Here is an 18,945-nt window from a genome sequence, read left to right on the forward strand (position 1 = left end):
CACCCACCAACCCCCCAACTACCAGAAGAAATCCCCCTCTGAAAACGTCTGTATACTTCCCAATAACCAATACTATATGTTAACCTTGGGTAAAGTTCATAACTTTCAGCCCTCCCCCCGGAGACTTCGGGGGATTAAGTCATCCTAAAAGACATATTTATCATATTTTTTACCATGCTGAACAAATTGGTTATCTCAAAATTTTGATCGGGTGACTTTGGGGAAAAAATGAGCGTGGGAGGGGGCCTAGTTGCCCTCCATTTTTTTGGTAACTTAAAAAGGGCACTAGAACTTTTAACTTCCGTTCCAATGAGCCCTCCCACGATATTCTAGGACCAGTGGGTCGATACGATCAACCCTGGGAAAAAAAAGAAGAAAAAACAAATAAACACGCATTCGTGATCTTTCTTCTGGCAAAAAATGCAAAATTCTACATTTTTGTAGATGCTTGAAACCTCTACAGTAGGGTTCTCTTATACGCTGAATGTCATGGTGTGATTTTCATTAAGGTTCTATAACTTTTAGGGGGTCTTTTCCCCTTTTTTCTAAAATTAGTCAAATTTTCTGAGGCACCTAACTTTTAATAGGTAAGACTAAACTTGATGAAACTTTTATATTTAAAATCAGCATTAAAATCTGTTTCTTTTGATGTATCTATTGGTATCAAAATTCCGTTTTTTAGAGTTTCGGTTACCATTGAGCCGGATTGCTCCTTACAGTTCGTTACCACGAACTGTTTGATATGGCCTTTACTTTTCTTAAAAAAAAACTTTATATATATATATATATATATATATATATATATATATATATATATATATATATATATATATATATATATATATATATATATATATATATATATATATATATATATATATATCAAGTCTCTGATGGTACAATGGTAAGCATGCGTGCTTGTAACTAGTGGTTAGGATAGCTGGTATTCATTAAGATTGGTCATAAAAATATAGTTTTTAGTGGAAAAATTGATTCTATTTAAAAAGTTATTACAAATGACACTACGTCTAGCAATTTCCCTTAAAATAAGCCATTTAATAACTCTCTACGAAGTTCCAGTGCCAAGCTATTTGTCGAAAAGAAAAAAAGAAAAAAAGAAAAAGATGCCGTTTATGCAGAATATCGTAGTAGCTGCCACTTTTATTGATTTTTAAGCCAATATATTTCCCTTATTGTTCAAGCCAAGGAACGGTAAGTTCTAATAGTCTACTTTTTGTTTTGACCTGACTTTGTTTTTAGGAGTGATAGGTTATTATATTTCTTAGCATTGGACATGATCGTCTCTTACTAGGTTGCTAGCAACCGCTGCAACCTGAATGAGAACACTAGAGCATCTAGTGAAAGAGAATATAATAACAGGACAATATAAACCCAGTACCATGAATCAATACGGGGAAGCAGAAAAATTTCCAATAGAACTCCAAATATGAAAAAAAAAAATTTCGGATGGAATTTTAAAATATAAATATACTTAATCAATGCAGTTTCTAAACTAAAGCTCTTTTAGAGGTAAAACTAAAATTAGAAAGAAAGAGTGCTCGGATTTAGATTCCGGTGCTTAGACTATATGGAAGCGTCACTATACTAAACCTAATTGGAAGAAGAAGAAGAAAGAGAGAAAATGAAAAGATTAATATTGAACGAAGATTTTCAATACTTTGCAAGAGCAAAAGCTTCAGGCTCCATCATGGGGATAATTATTGACGAACTAATTAGCACGAATGGTCTGCAATAAAGCATTCACAGTCGACTGCCTGGGTTGAACAAAAATGTAATGAGGCACGGGTGATTCGAAATAAACACACGTCTGCGTCCATTGCCAAGAAATTGTTTCAAGATTTCCCAAGAGTTTCCCTTGACCTAATACCCTAATATGGTAAGTTTAAGCTTTTAAAAAACTGTCAGTTCTATTTCAGACAAACAGTTATTTAGGAAATTCAATTAATCTTGTTCCTTTCCTTAGAAATAATATTTTAATTCACATTGCCCTCGCACAAACGGTTAACCATTTAACTTCATCCCCTCAAATCCCTTAAATCATGCATTTTACATACTCAAAATCAGCATAAAGGCCATTTTCTTTTTATGTAAGTACCATTATCAGAATTTCGGTTTGACTGGAATATTGGGTAAAAGTAGAGATTGTCCTATCAACCCTGTTGTGGATCTCTTAAAGTGGTGCATCAGCGTTTTAAGAAACCTTATATACAGCGGCCATCTTTTTTTGACGAAGAGTGTTATCCGAGATGGCAAAAATGGGTCGGAGAAGGTTTCGCAGTAAATCGTGATCCTTTTCAGCGTAATTTAGCACCCATAAACACAGTTTACAGACAACAGTAGTTAAGCGCAGCCCCTTTCCCCCAGAAGTTTCATAAGTACCCACTATTTGCTAAGAATATGATACCAAGGCGAACTTAAGTGGTTTTTGCCCAGATTTACAATGAAAGGGACCCATGATTTATGGTTTGAGGGGAGAATACTCACAAAAATATTGATTTTGACATTTTGAATGAGAATTAAAAAGAAGCTTGGGAAAATTTAGGATTCCGGGGGGGGGGGCACGCCTGGAGGCTCTCCCCTCAGTCCACTTCAATGATGAGTAGGCACTATAAGATTTAGAATTGACATTAATTGTAAATATGTCATTTTGCAAATTCATACTGCATATCTTTAGAAAATTTATGATTGCAAGTACATAAAAGGGAAATTATGTCTCAAACAGGGAGGGTGGGCTATGTTCTAATTTCTGTATCTATACAAATAAAGAAAAGTTTCAAATCGTAATAAAAAAAATACACAAAACATTCATTCGGCAGTAAAAACACGAGACGCGATATCTGCTAGAAGCCAATCCATCCCTGAGAGCAGATTTTCACCAGTGACTGCACTGCACCAAACAATTCGCCAGTGATGTGTTTTAATGTCTTCAAGACCAAGAATATCTCTTATTTCTTCCGCCTTCATTGCACCAGGCAAATCTTGCTTATTGGCAAACACTAAAAGTGTGGCTCCTGCCAATCTCTGAAAATGAAAATTTATGATCCAAATCATATTCTATGAATCATAACAATCAATTTTAGATTATTCCTAATACAGAAACTATATGGGACGTGGTTAATACAACTTCATTGATATCAAATGGAGATATTCGAGTCTTAAAAAGTAGAAAGACAAATTCGATATTACTAAATAAATATGAGTGTTTTCAACAAGGAGAATATAAGCCTTTAAAAGTATCGAATAGTATACCTTAAGGCAGTGGACACTTGTGGTCTGAGCAGCAACTCAATTTGCTCAGTCCGTCCAAATAATAACACATACTATATCTGACTTAGCTTATTCTCCGCTTGATTTCGAAATCGATCAACTACTCTTTATTTGTGCCCCTGAGATGTATTTCTTACACCTTTAGATCTTCCTACTTCTATCCAACCGGAAATTTTTTAGAAATTCAAAAACTTATGTCCAATCAATACAACCTGGTCTCTAAGTTGTTGTTTTTTTCAAATGAAAGAAAAGAGCAATATTGACGCTTAAAACAAACAAAAACAATGTTTGTATTTGAGATGGCTGCCCCCTGCTCCTTCTTCCACTCTATCGCTAAAGTCCACAAATGCTGTACTGGAAAAAATTTCTAGTTTTCCAGGATAATAACTGGAAAAATAAAAAAAACTCCAGTTTTACTTATCGATTGGCAGTTAAAAATAATTTACTGTTAAAACAAATGCGCATCAACAAACCCCTTAATTCTTGAAACGTTAAGAAAAATACTTCATCTCATTCTCATTGTCAATTAAGTTGTCAAAATAGTGAATCTGGACTATCTGAGGAACAGTTTCGGGTACAAACTTTAAATTTCCAAGGGGTACATGTGGGTCAAGTGAACCTCGAATTTTGAGTTGAGGGGAGGAACAGAGTTAAATAAAAAAAAAAAAGATTTGTGTCCAGGTTACATAATTTTAATCAGAACAATCAAAAGAACAAAGAGGCATAACTTTGGAGTGAAATAAATCAGGCCTCTAGAGCCTCTTGTCACAGGATATGAAATTATTACAATAATGTATTATAGCCCCTTTAAAAAAAAGGGGGTCCAAGCCCAAATTCAACACGTTTCAGAACCCTTTCAAAAACCCAACTTCAGGCAATTTGTTGTTGTTAGAATTGTTATATTTATAGACATATTGCCCATGATACACATAAAAATACAACATTGACGGGGTAATTAACACAAAATAAATAGAATAAAAAAAAAATAAACAACTACAATCATCCTAAAATAGTTATAAAAATACAATCAGTAGACACCAGTCCCGAAGATGTTTTTACCAGTAAACTGCAACATGAACCTCTCGTTTTTTTTTTCACCACAATCACAGGATTAGCAACTCCATATAGAAAAGATAAATGATTAAAGCCAAAGCAAATATGTCGCATACCTATGGAAGCAACTGCGAACTTGATCAATATCAATAGGTGAAAAAAGAGACCAAATTGGCGCAAGGGCGAGCAAACGTGGGGAAACAACCATGTTACCCACCCTAGCTAGAATATGATGATTAAACTTAAACTTTAGTGCAACAAAAATACCACGTAGCACGACGATTTGAATTAATTAGAAAGCCATGATGTGTCAATGTGTCTTGCGCTTGGGTGACCCGTTTACAGAGTTGGAAATTTAACAAGCAATCTGAGAAGCGATTTTAGGCCAAAAACTCAGTCTTACTCCTATTGAACTGACCATCAATAAGCTTACACTCATTGTTGGGTGTCATAGGACACCTATTCCAGTGTAAGATATATGTCCTCTTCCTTTTTTGAAAATTCTATCTGCATCTTGTTTCCAAATCAAATGTCTAATTGCCTTAAAAGTTTTGGCTGACGTTTCGTAAGGGCGAGTCACTCATTGTTAAATCTTGCTGTTATTTTGGTTGAAATGGAGATCACGCTTTCTTCTCTTGTCATCTGATTCGGTGACAAAAAGAAACATCCATGTTCTTTGCTATTTGTGATTGGTGAAGGCACCAATCACAGATTAGTGCGTAGTCAAAAATCGTTTTTGCTATTCGTGGCCGTTTTTAAACACACCGACTCTCGGGTCTAAAACAACATATTTTGTTTGTACAGATTTTTGGCAATTGATTCCCGTTCTTCTTTGTCAGTGGTTCAGAGAGTGTATTGTTAGCCTTTATACAACTTTTATAGCTAATTGGGACAACTTTTTCCCCAATTAATTTTTAAATTTACAAAAATTTGTAAATCAATAAGTAAATTTGTACTTTACTGAAAACAACTCAAATGTATTTACTGAAAAAAATGTGCAATGTCAGTTTAATATACATATGCTGATATTTATTCCTTAAAATCTTAATTAATTTTTGTTTTCTTAAAGTTATAAGTGAAAACATTTAAAAGAATTTTTTCAGTAAAGTACAAATTATATTCTGGCTGTTAGAAAGCATAGAAAACAAATTTAAGGAATCCAACCCATGCTCCAAAAAGCACAAAACTTCGTCCATAAACCTACCCCAGAAACTAGAAACAGACGACTTTTGGGAGCATGGATTGGATTCCTTAAATTTGTTTCTTGACCATTTAAACAGGTTTGACAAAAATATTAAATTTACTCTAGAGTTAGAAAAATAAGATAGGCTACCCTTTTTAGATATTTTATTAATAAAGAGTGATAATGGTTTACTTTTTCAATCTATAGAAAAACCAACTCATAATGACAGGTATTTAAATTATTGTTTATCTTACCCAATTTCAGTAAAAAAAAAACAAAAAACAAAGGAACAGTCATATCATTAGTTGATAGAGTTTTTAAAATTTGTTCCCCGGAGTATATTGATAGCGAACTATTGTATTTGAGAGATATTTTATTTTGTAACGGATATCCTGTAAAACTTGTTCATGAAGTAATAAAGAAAAGACGTATTAAGCATGAAAAAAGGCAATAAAAACAAAGGTTCTCAACTCTTGGATCCTATATTTGACAATAGGTATATTTCATTACCTTACATTCGAATTCTTTGGGAGAAAATTAAACGAACCTTATTGAAACATTATATTTCAACTTGTCTTTAATGAATCGCGCGATTGAATAAATTTCTAAAGTCTGGAAAAGATATAACGCGGAATATTTTGTCAAGTGGAGTTTATAGAATCCCTTGCCCTTGTTGGAAATTTTACATCGATCGAACACACCAGCAATTTATAGAAAGATTTATTGAGCACCGGAATTCAATAGATCATGATCTAAAATTTACAAAACCTCCGGACAGTTTCACTTCAGCCCTAGCAGAACATATATTTTTTAATTCGGACCATTTTGTGCAGTTCGAGGAGACAACAGCCATTTCCAATGATAAAGGTTTCACGCAATGGGCTCTCGAAGCATTAGAAATTGAAAAAACATATTTTTGCAGGTTTATCAATTAATAGAGATACTGGGAATATAAATATTGATCCTATTTATGATAGTATTTTAAAAAAGGAACCCATATTTAAAAATAAAAATAAAGTTTTGCAAAATGTCCCAGGGGTTAGTTCAAATAATAAACCTAAGCGAATAGCAGCATCAAAAGCTTTGCATAAAATTATGTCGCAATAATTATTCCTTGGTCATTTGGTATTTTAAAAGATTTAATCCAGTTACTTTTGTGAGGTGGTTTCACGAAGGTAGCTCCAAATTGTAAATTTTAAGCAATTGTATAATAACTTTTTAGGTCTATTTTAGTTTTATGTACATTTTTTAGTTTTAGTTTATTATTTTGTCTACGCTGAAGACGCCTTGTTTGATACGGGCGAAATATTCGTTTTTGTTTCTTCGTTTTCATTTACTGGCCATAGATCCGTTTGTCGTAGGCTATTTATATTTTTTCTGTCATGGCTGGCCAGTTCGGCTTTAGATCTTTTGTGCGTGGAAGGGGTGTTAGCTGCCTTCCAATCCCTTTCGACTATTAAAAAGGGCACTTTCCATTTCAATTTCCAATCGAATGAGTCCATTTTAAAGTTTCTAAGACACCGTTTTCTATGAAAACCTTATATGCCCCCAGGGTACAACCTTATAACCCTTGCCCTGAGGGCTGTGAGGGGTTGTCATCCTCAAATACCTATTATTCCAAACTTTCAACTACGTTGAACAAAATGGCCATCTCAAAATTTTCATTGGATGTGTTTGGGGAAAAGGTGAGCGTGAAGGGGTTAGTTGCCCTCCAATCACTTTCGACAATTAAAAAAGGCAGTCGCCCTTTGAATTTCCAATCGAATGAGACTTTTTTGAAGTTTCTACGATAACGCTTTCTATAAAAAATCTTATATGCCCCCAGGGTATAACTTACAACCCTTGCCATGAGGGCTTGGGGAGTATCCTCCTCAAAAACATAATCTCTATCTGGAAATCAACTACGCTGAACAAAATGGCTATCTCAAAATTTTGATTGGATGTGTTGGGGGAAATGTTGAGCGTGGAAGGGGCGGGGTTGCCTTCCAATCACTTTCGACTATTAAAAAGGGCACTAGCCACTCCAATTTCCCATCGAATGAGCCCTTTTCGAAGTTTCTACGACAACTCCTTCGATACGAAGTGTCCTGGTCTAAAGAAAAAAATAAATAATACATCGTGCCAACATCGTTCTTTACTTAGGCAGCGCGATTGCGCTGCCTTTGATAAATGGAACGTGATTATTCAACTTTACATACATATCACTGAAAGCACAAATGATACAACCATTCACACCATGTGTGATGCCCATCACAAGAATATGGTCATTAAATCCCGAATCAAAGGCTCCAGCACCAGCAAGATAACTGAACACTATCTGGTGCCTTTTTTTTAGATGCAATAGACGGGACTAATTCAATCTTACGAGGGAAACAGTAAACTTATCTATTGCATTCAATTTTCTATACATACCAAACGAAGCACAAATGACAAACTTAATCTCAAATTTGTAGGCCGTCATAAAAATATGTTCAAAAATTCAGAAATCAATGGTTTTAGCCATGTCCAACCAAGCCCAATAAAAACGATAATTATTTTCACTAAGATATAACCAATCAAGTTATGTAGTAAGTAAGTATGAATGAAGTATGAATAAGTAAGTGTAAAGTAAGAGATAACCAATCAAGTTATGCGCGTGGTCACAACCTTTATCATGCTTAAGACAAAATATTTTTTTTATATGTTGCATATAATGTAAATTTCAGAAAAATTTAGTAACTCAAATACTTTACAAATAACTAGAGAGACTGTAATAGCTATAAAAGATGAGCACCAATCCGGTACCATTGCGCGACATATCACATTCTTTTTAGATGTGAAATCAAAATTTACAATATGTTCAACGAGAGTTGCTTCTCTGTAATAGATAACGAATATTTTTGAGAGAGTAGCAAGAAAGGTACTTCAATCTTTTCCAGAATAGAATCACATACGCTTGGAATATGAACTTATTGACATTAGCCCAGTCAGTAGGTTCATACGCTTTATTATTATTATGAGGACTAGTCATATATGGAGTCATAGATTCGATTTAAAGAGAATATATTGCTGATTGGCATACAGCTAAAGGTTTGGAAAGTAAAAATAACAGCAGATTCAGATAATAGTTTAACATGAGGAGAAAACATAAAGAAGTCCAAACAGAAATTACTTCCAGAAGAATATACATAAATGAAGTCTAGGTCATTTCCTAATGCCAAGAAGCTGACAGCATTTGCTGCTCTGAAGATTTACTAGGCTTCAGCAGTTGCCGAAGTGGTTGTGGTTCATTTCACCAGGAGTTATTACTGCTAGGCGGAGCATTTCACAACCTGCTTCAAGAGAGCTGAGTAAACGTCAGGCTTGGTCAAGTAGTCTTTCTAAGGCAGCATTACGGTAGTTATTAGGTAAAAATACTGACGCAAATCACAAAGTTTTGCAACCGAATCAAGACTGTGTAATAAACAAAATAAAAAAAAGCAGCACGTTCTTCTTCTATTGGAATACTAAAGTCAGTTCATCGGTATCCAGGTCAGCTCTCTTTTTATCTATAACTGGGACAGTAGTTTGATAGTTTCAATCCGCCTGAGGTTTACAAGTTTCTAAAATCAAGGTTACATTATCCTAATTTTGGTGCTTAGGAAAATTAGTACATAAATATAGATGGCTTGATGTACTTTACTTTCAAAGATTTTTCTTTCCAGTTACTTTTGGGGGATTTGATTAGCCAACTGTGCTTTTAATGTTAAGTTACACGTGAATAAATATAAATTTTTGTACCTTTTTCTCATATTTTATAAACAAAATTTTGGAGGCTACTTGCAATACTAGTAAGACAAAACCATCAAAAACATCGTCATGCTATTTAAGCTTAACTACAAACAAACGTAAAAAACAAGCCTCTTCTAGAAGTAGGGAATGAAGTTCTTTGTTACAGTCTTGAAGTCGAAGTCGGTCAGCACTGTCCACCACCCAAATAAGGCCATCCGTGCTTTCAAAATAATTTCTCCAGTACGATCTCAGCGACTTTTGGCCACCAACATCCCATATATTTAAAGAATACCTACCAAAAATGCAAAAAATCAACGAATAAAAATTATTTCAGACACAAGTAAGATTAAGTTTAGTCAACAAGTAAACCTAATGATCAAAGTAAACCAACTATGCTACTAATACCAGTGAATACATCTTCTTTTTTTACATATGATATCAATGTTTTCGAGGAATAAAAGCACGTTTTCCGTTGATACCAATATTTATTATCCTCGACAAATTAACCTCGATAATTTGGAGTAGAGTTTGACTGTGCGAGAAGGGTGATTCAGTTTTCTAATTCTTTCTTGTTTCAGACGTTATTTTTACTGTCAAAATAAACTGATTGAACTGTTTTTCTGTCTTTACCATAGGTCTTTATCTTTCAACAATAATTCGATTATACTACTTAGATATATTTTTAGATAGACTTAGATACAACTTAAATAGACCGAATCATTACGTTAGGACTTTATCTTTCAAGAATAATTTGATTATACTGCTTCGATAGAATTTTCAGAAGAAAACTACATAGTCTTCTCGGAAAACTCAATAAACTTGATGAAAAAGATAAACCACTTAAAATTGTGGATGGAACTGGTTTACAGCGACAGTAGTCAATGTCAGTATGAAAACTGTGAAGAACATGAAGAGAGAAGTAAGAAAAACTATTTTTATTTACCAAAAAAAAAAACTGGTTTGAATTTGGCACTTACGGTTCAGTTTCAAACTTTTACGGCTCGTCACCCTGCTAGGAAATAACCCAACCGAATGTCGGACAGCGCTGTACACGAATCCCAGACAAAGAATAATAAGATCCAGGCAAGAATGGAAAAAAAAATCATGCGAATACTGTGAATTTCAAGCTTTTCACTCTAGTATCCTTTTGCTCAAAAAGTTTCACCGTGAAATCTGAAAACCAAAATCTTTATTAGTTTAGTGCTCTTTAGGCAAGTAGAAATTGTGATTTAACAATTTCAATACCCGGGAACATTTAGATGCTAATACTAAAATGTAAAGCAAATGGAGAATTTTCATTTCGTTCGGTTTTGTTCCACGGTCCACGTATTTATCAAATAATATAAATTAAACCTTGTGGTAGCATAGTGGATTGATGCTCTGTTTGACAATATGGGGCCCAGGGATCGATCCCCTCTCCTGCAAGGCTGGGCGACCAGGTATCTGTGTAAAAAAGATGTAGCACCTGAAACGTCGATTCGACACCCTATGCACCTGCAATGGCTCTGGATGATCTTCATTTTTATCCTTATTATTAAAACAAACAGTGGCTTAACTTGTCAAGAGTGACGGAGGCAAAAATAGTGTAATTTTTTAATAATGGCGGTTAAACCACTAAGGGTGTGTAATTTTTTTTCCATTGCTATTTTTTTCTAGGTATACAAGTTCAATCAAGGAAATTACAGTTTTTTACGCTTGAATTTTTCGTCTACAATCACGTTCAAAATTATATGCATATGTTCCTGTGGCAGATAAACCCTTATGGAGAAAAAATCCAAAGCTAATTTTGGCTGTACTGATCCATGATAACCGAAAATTGGAGGGAAATATCTTTTGTCTCTTATAGAACATAAACTTAGCGGGTATAGACAGTGTAAGGTAGGCCTAAACTAAGACAAAACGTTCTGAAGTGTGGGCACATCGATATATAACCCTTGAAATTCAGCAAAAAACCTCTTGTTATCTTTGGCTGGCTTAAGCTTATAAGGCCCTCAACAAAACTTTGAGCAAAAGAATGGATTGCATCAAATCGTGACATATCACTATCTGATAAAAATTATTATTTTTTTCCATCAGCTAACTACTTACTTGACATTCATGGTAGACAAAGTGAACTAGAGGGGGAAAAATACTAAAAAAAAATACTAAAAAAAATATTACAAAAAAAACAACACAGTGAACTAAAGTAGATAAAAGATTAAAAAAAAATACTAAAAAAATTCTTTCTGTCCGTTAACTGCTTACTAGACATGTATGGTTCAAACACAATTTGTGCAACGCTAAAATAGACCGAGACTCTCATGCAGGTCATATGCCCCGGTACTTCCAACTTCTCATTCTGATCTCACCGGTCACCAGTGGTTGTTCGGTATCTGCCCTTATCTGGGCATTCGTCACTCTGTCGGTCCAATGTATCGCAAGGATTTTACGTAGGCAATTGTTCTCGAAGCCGAGTAGTCTTTTCTCAGAATTAGTTAAGAAAACTTTTTCCACAAAATAAGTTTTTCAAAGGAAAGTAAAGAGCTTCATTAAACAAAAAATGAGCAAAAATAAAATCAAATAATCTACCAAGCGTGAAACTACCACAAATCAGCATCTATAAATAAATGAAACCCAAATAACCGAGTCAAACCTCAAAACGAGCAGAAATTAACAGGAGTAGGGCGTAAAACCCCTATGCCATCTCAAGGCCAGACCATAATTTGCACTTTACTGAAAAAATATAAATGTTTTTACTTTTATAACTTTAATAAATCAAATAATATTAACATTTTGATTACTAAATATCAGAATATGTATATTAAACTGACAATGCACATTCATTTGTATTTTTTTCAGTAAAGTGCGAATTATATTCTGGCCCAGGGAAGGTATAGGGGTTTTGAGCATAACTTATGTTAATTTCTGCTCGTTTTGAGTTTTGCTCGAGTCTGCTCGTATTTATTGTAATTTCTGTTCGTTTTGGGTTTCATTTATTTATCGATGCTGATTTGTGGTAGTTTCACGCTTGGTAGATTATTTGATTTTATTTTTGCTCATTTTTTGTTTAATGGTGTTCTTTACTTTTCTTTGAAAAACTTATTTTGTGGAAAAAGTTTTCTTAATTAATTTCTGTTCGTTTCACACTGACATATTCTTTTCGGGGAAAAAGTAAATAATACTTTAAATCTTTTTGTATTTTTCAAGACTTTATAGTTTCGCCTGCTATATGAGTGCTGGAGGAAAATTTTTAGCAATTTTTAACAACATACACCCTTTTAAAAATCTGGGCACAAATAGTAGTGTTTAGTTTAGTTTCATACCTCCTCTAGTTGACCTGAAATGGAAAACGTGATGCCATTCGTAAAAAAATCTGTTTACTTTCTTTGATAGCTTGGATACACTTAAGCTATTTTTATTTCATAAATTTTAAGAGCAGAAGTAGCCCTGAAAGTTTGAACATAATACCCTCAGTCGTTCTTGGGATACTGCTGAGATACCTTATTGGGAATTAGCATTTATACAGTGCATTTTGATTTAATCTTAAGGCAACAATTAGTTTTTAAACATAAAAGCAAATGGGAGGGTGGGCGTTGCAGGGGGATTAGTTTCCCTCCAATCACTTTCGACTATTAAAAAGGGCAACATCCCTTTCTATTTTCAATCGAATGAGCCCTTTTCGAAGTTCCTATGACAGCTCCTTCTATACGAAGTGCCCTGGTCTAAACAACAACAACAACAACAAAAAAATAATACATTATACCCAAATTGATGTTTACAATAAAAATGTCAAACCTTCCTATCACTTTCGACTATTAAAATGGGCATTCTGCCTTTCGATTTCCAATCGAATGAGCCCTTTTTGCGTTTCTATGACATCGCTTTCTATAAACACCTTTTATACCCCCAGGGCATAAATTGCAACCCTTATCCTAAGGGCTGTGAGGGTGGTTGTCATCCTCTAAGACCTAATTTGCAGAATGTTCAACTATATTCGAAAAAATGGCAATCTCAAAATTTTGATTGGATGTGTTTGGGAAAAGGGTGGGCGTGAGAGGGGCGTTAGTCGCTCTCCAATCACTTTCAACTATTAAGAAGGGCACTAGACCTTTCAATTTCCAATCAAATGAGCCCTATTGAAGTTTCTACTACAACGCTTTCAATGAAAACCTTATATGCTCCCAGGGCATAACTTACCACCCTTTCCATGAGGACTGGGGAGTTGTCATCCTCTTAGACCTAATTTCCAGTACTTTCTGCTACGTTGAACAAAATGGCTATCTGAAAATTTTGATTGGATGTGTTTGGGGGAATCGTGAGCGTGAGAGGGGGGTTAGTTACCAAACACTTTCGACTATTAAAAAGGGCACTAGCCCTCTCAATTTCCAATGGAATGAGCCCCTTTTGAAGTTTCTACGGTAACTGTATCTATAAAAACCTTTTATGCCCCCAGAGCAGACCCTACAACCTTTGCCCTGTGGGCTCTGGGGGGTTTTTCATCCTTAATTACATAATTTCCAGATTTTTCAACTACGTTGAACAAAATGTCTATCTCTAAACATTGATTGAATGTGTTTGGGGAAATGGTGGGCGTGAGAGGGGGGTTGTTTACTGTTCAATCACTTTCGACTATAAAAAAGGGCAATTTAAATTTCCAATTAAATGAGCCCTTTTTGAAATTTCAACAACAACTTTCTATATAAACCTTATATGCTCCCAGGGCATAAATTACAACCCTATCACTGTGGGCTCTGATGGGGTTATCATCCTAAAAGACCTAATTTCCACAACTTTCAACTACGTTGAACAAAATGGATATCTCAAAACTTTGATTGGATGTGTTTGGGGAAATGAGGGGCGTGAGAGGGGCGTTAGTTGCCCTTCAATCACTTTCGACTATTAAAAGGGCACTAGCCCTTTCAACTTCCAATTGAATGAGCCCTTTTTGAAGTTTCTGCAACATCGCTTGCTACAAAAATCTTATATGCCCCAGGGCATAACTGAAAACCCTTGCCCTGAGGGTTGTGGGGGGGGGGCGGGGTTGTCATACTTAAAGAACTAATTTTCAAAACTTTCAACTACATTGAATAAAATGGCTATCTAAAAATTTTGATTGAGTGTGTTTGGGGAAAAGGTGAGCGTGAGAGGGGGGTTATTTGCCCTCAAATCACTTTCGACTATTAAAAAGGGCACTAGCCCTTTGAATTTTCAATTGAATGAGCCCTTTTTCAAGCTTCTACGACAAAGATTTCAATAAAAACTTATATACCCCCTGGGCATAACTTATAACCCTTGCCCTGAAGACTGTGGGGGGAGTGTTCTAATCGAAGGTATAATTTCCTGAACTTTAAACTGCGTGGAACAAAATGGCTATCTCGAAATTTTGATTGGTGTGTTTGGGAAAATGGTGGGCGTGGAAGGGATGTTAGGTGCCTTCCAATCAATTTCGACTATTGCTGTTGGGGAGTGTCCTCCTCAAAACATAATTTCTATCTAGAAATCTACTACACTGAACAAAATGGCAATCTAAAAATTTTGATTGGATGTGTTTGGGGAAAAGGTGGGCGTGAGAGGGGGGTTAGTTGCCCTCAAATCACTTTCGACTATTAAAAAGGGCACTAGACCTTTGAATTTCTAATCAAACGAGCCCTTTTTCAATATTTCAATAAAACTTGTATGCCCCAAGTGGGATAACTTATAACCCTTGTTCTGAAGACTGTGGGAGAAGTGTCCTGCTCAGAGGTATAATTCCTGAACTTTAAACTGCGTGGAACAAAATCGGCTATCTCAAAATTTTGATTGGATGTGTTTGGGGAAGTGGTGGGCGTGGGAGGGGTTTTAGTTGCCTTCCCATCACTTTCGACTATTAAAAAGGACAATAGCCATTTCAATTTCCAATCGAATGAGCCCTTTTTGAAGTTTCTACGACAACACACTCTACAAAAACCCTATATGCCCCCAGGGCATAACTTATAATCCTTTCCCTGAGGGCTGTGGGAGGGGGGGGGGTTGTCATCCTCAAAAACCTCTTTTCAAGAACTTTGAACTACGTTGAACAAAATGGCTATCTTAAAATTTTGATTGGATGTGTTTGAGGAAACAGTGGGCGTGAGAGGGGGGTTAGTTGTCATCCAAGCAGTTTCGACTATTAAAAAAGGCACTAGCCTTTTGAATTTCCAATCGAATGAGCCTTTTTTAAAGTTTCTACGACAACATTTTCTATAAAAACTTGTATGCCACCAGAACATAACTTAGAACCCTTGCCATGAGGGCTGTGGGGGGGGGGGGGGTGTCCTCCTCAAAAACATAATTTCTATCTGGAAATCAACTATGTTGAACAAAATGGCTATCTCAAAATTTTGATTGGATGTGTTTGGGGAAATGGTGGGTGTGGAAGGGGTGTTAGTTGCCTTCCATTCACTTTCGACTATTAAAAAGGGCACAAGCCACTCCGATTTCTAATTTAATGAGCCCTTTTCGAAGTTTCTACGACAACTTCTTCGAGACGAAGTGCCCTGGTCTAAAGGAAAAAAAATAATAATAATACATTTTGCCAACATCGTTCTTATATGACCCCAGGGCATAACTTAAAGCCCTTGCCCTGAGGGTTGTGGGGGATTGACCTCCCCAAAAACATATTTTCTATCTAGAAATAGACTACGCTGAACAAAATGGCTATCTCAAAATTTTGATTGGATGTGTTTCGGGAAATGGTGGGCGTGGAATGGGTGTTAGTTGCCTTCCAATCACTTTCGACTATTAAAAAGGGCACAATCCACTCCAATTTCCAATCAAATGAGCCCTTTTCGAAGTTTCTACGACAACTCCTTCGATACGAAGTGTCCTGTTATGGAAAAAGAAAAAGAAAAAAAAAGAAAATAATAACAATACATGGTACCAAAATCGTTCTTTATTACTTCAATCAACTACGCTGAACAAAATGGCTATCTAAAAATTTTGATCGGATGTGTTTGGGGAAAAGGTGGGCGTGAGAGGGGGCTTAGTTGCCCTCAAATTACTTTCGACTATTAAAAAATGCACAAGACCTTTGACTTTCCAATCGAATGAGCTCTTTTTGAAGTTTCTACGACAAAGATTTCAATAAAAAACTTATATGCCCTCGGGCATAACTTATAACCCTTGCCCTGAAGACTGTGAGGGAGTATCCTACTCATAGGTATAATTTCCTGAACTTTAAACTGCGCGGAACAAAAAGGCTATCTCTAAACATTGATTGAATGTGTTTGGGGAAATGGTGGGCGTAAGAGGGGGGTTGATTACTCTTCACTCACTTTCGACTATAAAAAAGGGCAATTTAAATTTCCAATTAAATGAGCCCTTTTTGAAATTTCTAACACAACTTTCTATATAAACCTTATATGCTCCCAGGGCATAAATTACAACCCTATCACTGTGGGGTCTGATGGAAAACACATCCTATCATCCTAAAAGACCTAATTTCCACAACTTTCAACTACGTTGAACAAAATGGATATCTCAAAACTTTGATTGGATGTGTTTGGGGAAATGAGGGGCGTGAGAGGGGCGTTAGTTGCCCTTCAATCACTTTCGAATATTAAAAGGGCACTAGCCCTTTCAACTTCCAATTGAATGAGCCCTTTTTGAAGTTTCTGCAACATCGCTTGCTACAAAAATCTTATATGCCCCAGGGTATAACTTAAAACCCTTGTCCTGAGGGTTGTGGGGGGGGGGGAGGGGTTGTCATACTTAAAGAACTAATTTTCAAAACTTTCAACTGCGTTGAATAAAATGGCTATCTAAAAATTTTGATTGAATGTGTTTGGGGAAAAGGTGGGCGTGAGAGGGGGGTTAGTTGCCCTCAAATCACTTTCGACTATTGAAAAGGGCCCTAGCGCTTTGAATTTCCAATTGAATGAGCCCTTTTTCAAGCTTCTACGACAAAGATTTTAAATAAAAACTTATCCCTTGCCCTGAAGACTGTTGGGGGAGTGTTCTAATCGAAGGTATAATTTCCTGAACTTTAAACTGCGTGGAACAAAATGGCTATCTCAAAATATTAATTGGTGTGTTTGGGAAAATGGTGGGCGTGGAAGGGATGTTAGGTGCCTTCCAATCAATTTCGACTATTGCTGTTGGGGAAAGTCCTCCTGCAATACATAATTTGTATCTGGAAATCAACTACGCTGAACAAAATGGCAATCTAAAAATTCCGATTGGATGTGTTTGGGGAAAAGCTGGGCGTGAAAGGGGGGTCCTCAAATCACTTTCGACTATTAAAAAGGGCACTAGACCTTTGAATTTCTAATCAAACGAGCCCTTTTTCAATATTTCAATAAAACTTGTATGCCCCAAGTGGGATAACTTATAACCCTTGCCCTGAAGACTGTGGAGGAGTGTCCTGCTCAGAGGTATAATTCCTGAACTTTAAACTGCGTGGAACAAAACGGCTATCTCAAAATTTTGATTGGATGTGTTTGGGGAAATGGTGGGCGTAGGAGGGGTTTTAGTTGCCTTCCCATCACTTTCGACTATTAAAAAGGACAATAGCCATTTCAATTTCCAATCGAATGAGCCCTTTTTGAAGTTTCTACGACAACACACTCTATAAAAACCCTATATCCCCCCAGGGCATAACTTACAATCCTTGCCCCGAGGGCTGTGGGAGGGGGGGGGGGGGGCTGTCATCCTCAAAAACCTCTTTTCAAGTACTTTCAACTACGTTGAACAAAATGGCTATCTTAAAATTTTTATTAGATGTGTTTGAGGAAAAAGTGGGCGTAAGAGGGGGGCTAGTTGCCCTCCAATAACTTTTGACTATTAAAAAGGACACTAGCCCTTTGAATTTCCAATCGATTGAGCCTTTTTTGAAGTTTCTACGACAACACTTTCTATAAAACCTTATATGCCCCCAGGGCATAACTTACAACCCTTGCCTTGAGGGCTGTTGGGGGTGGGTGTCCTGCTCAAAAACATAATGTCTGTCTGGAAATTAACTACGCTGAACAAAATTGCTATCTCAAAATTTTGATTGGATGTGTTTCGAAAAATGGTGGGTGTGGACGGGGTGTTAGTTGCCTTCCATTCACTTTCGACTATTAAAAAGGACACAAGCCACTCCGATTTCCAATTGAATGAGCCCTTTTCGAAGTTTCTACGACAACTTCTTCGATACAAAGTGCCCTGGTCTAAAGGAAAAAAATAATAATAATACATTTTGCCAACATCGTTCTTATATGACCCCAGGGCATAACTTAAAACCCTTGCCCTGAGGGTTGTGGGGGATTGACCTCCCCAAAAACATATTTTCTATCTAGAAATCAACTACGCTGAACAAAATGGCTATCTCAAAATTTTGTTTGGATGTGTTTGGGGAAATGATTGGTGTGGAAGGTATGTTAGGTGCCTTCCCATCACTTCTACGATTAAGAAGGGCACAATCCACTCCAATTTCCAATCAAATGAGCCCTTTTCGAAGTTTCTACGACAACTCCTTCGATACGAAGTGTCCTGTTATGGAAAAAGAAAAAGAAAAAAAAAGAAAATAATAATAATACATGGTACCAAAATCGTTCTTTATTACTTCAATCAACTACGCTGAACAAAATGGCTATCTAAAAATTTTGATCGGATGTGTTTGGGGAAAAGGTGGGCGTGAGAGGGGGGTTAGTTACCCTCCAATCACTTTCGACTATTAAAAACTGCACTAGACC

At 36.1% G+C, this 18,945-nt stretch overlaps 1 protein-coding gene across 1 annotated transcript in view; it reads right to left on the reverse strand.

The window, feature by feature from the left end:
- Nucleotides 1–2,788: 2,788 nt before the first annotated feature.
- Nucleotides 2,789–18,945, reverse strand: part of Arl2 (ADP ribosylation factor-like 2) — a 34,479-nt gene continuing 18,322 nt past the window's right edge. The window contains exons 4-5 of the mRNA XM_089090548.1: nt 9,404–9,566; nt 2,789–3,042 (exon numbers count right to left, since the gene is read on the reverse strand). Coding sequence (XP_088946674.1) covers nt 2,827–3,042; nt 9,404–9,566 — 379 coding nt within the window. The 3' untranslated portion in view covers nt 2,789–2,826. The remainder of the gene's footprint in view (nt 3,043–9,403; nt 9,567–18,945) is intronic.

Source organism: Artemia sp. Qi Xiang Cuo, chromosome 6, assembly GCF_049724085.1.
Source record: "Artemia sp. Qi Xiang Cuo chromosome 6, ASM4972408v1, whole genome shotgun sequence".
In the NCBI taxonomy this organism is placed as follows: domain Eukaryota; kingdom Metazoa; phylum Arthropoda; class Branchiopoda; order Anostraca; family Artemiidae; genus Artemia; species Artemia sp. Qi Xiang Cuo.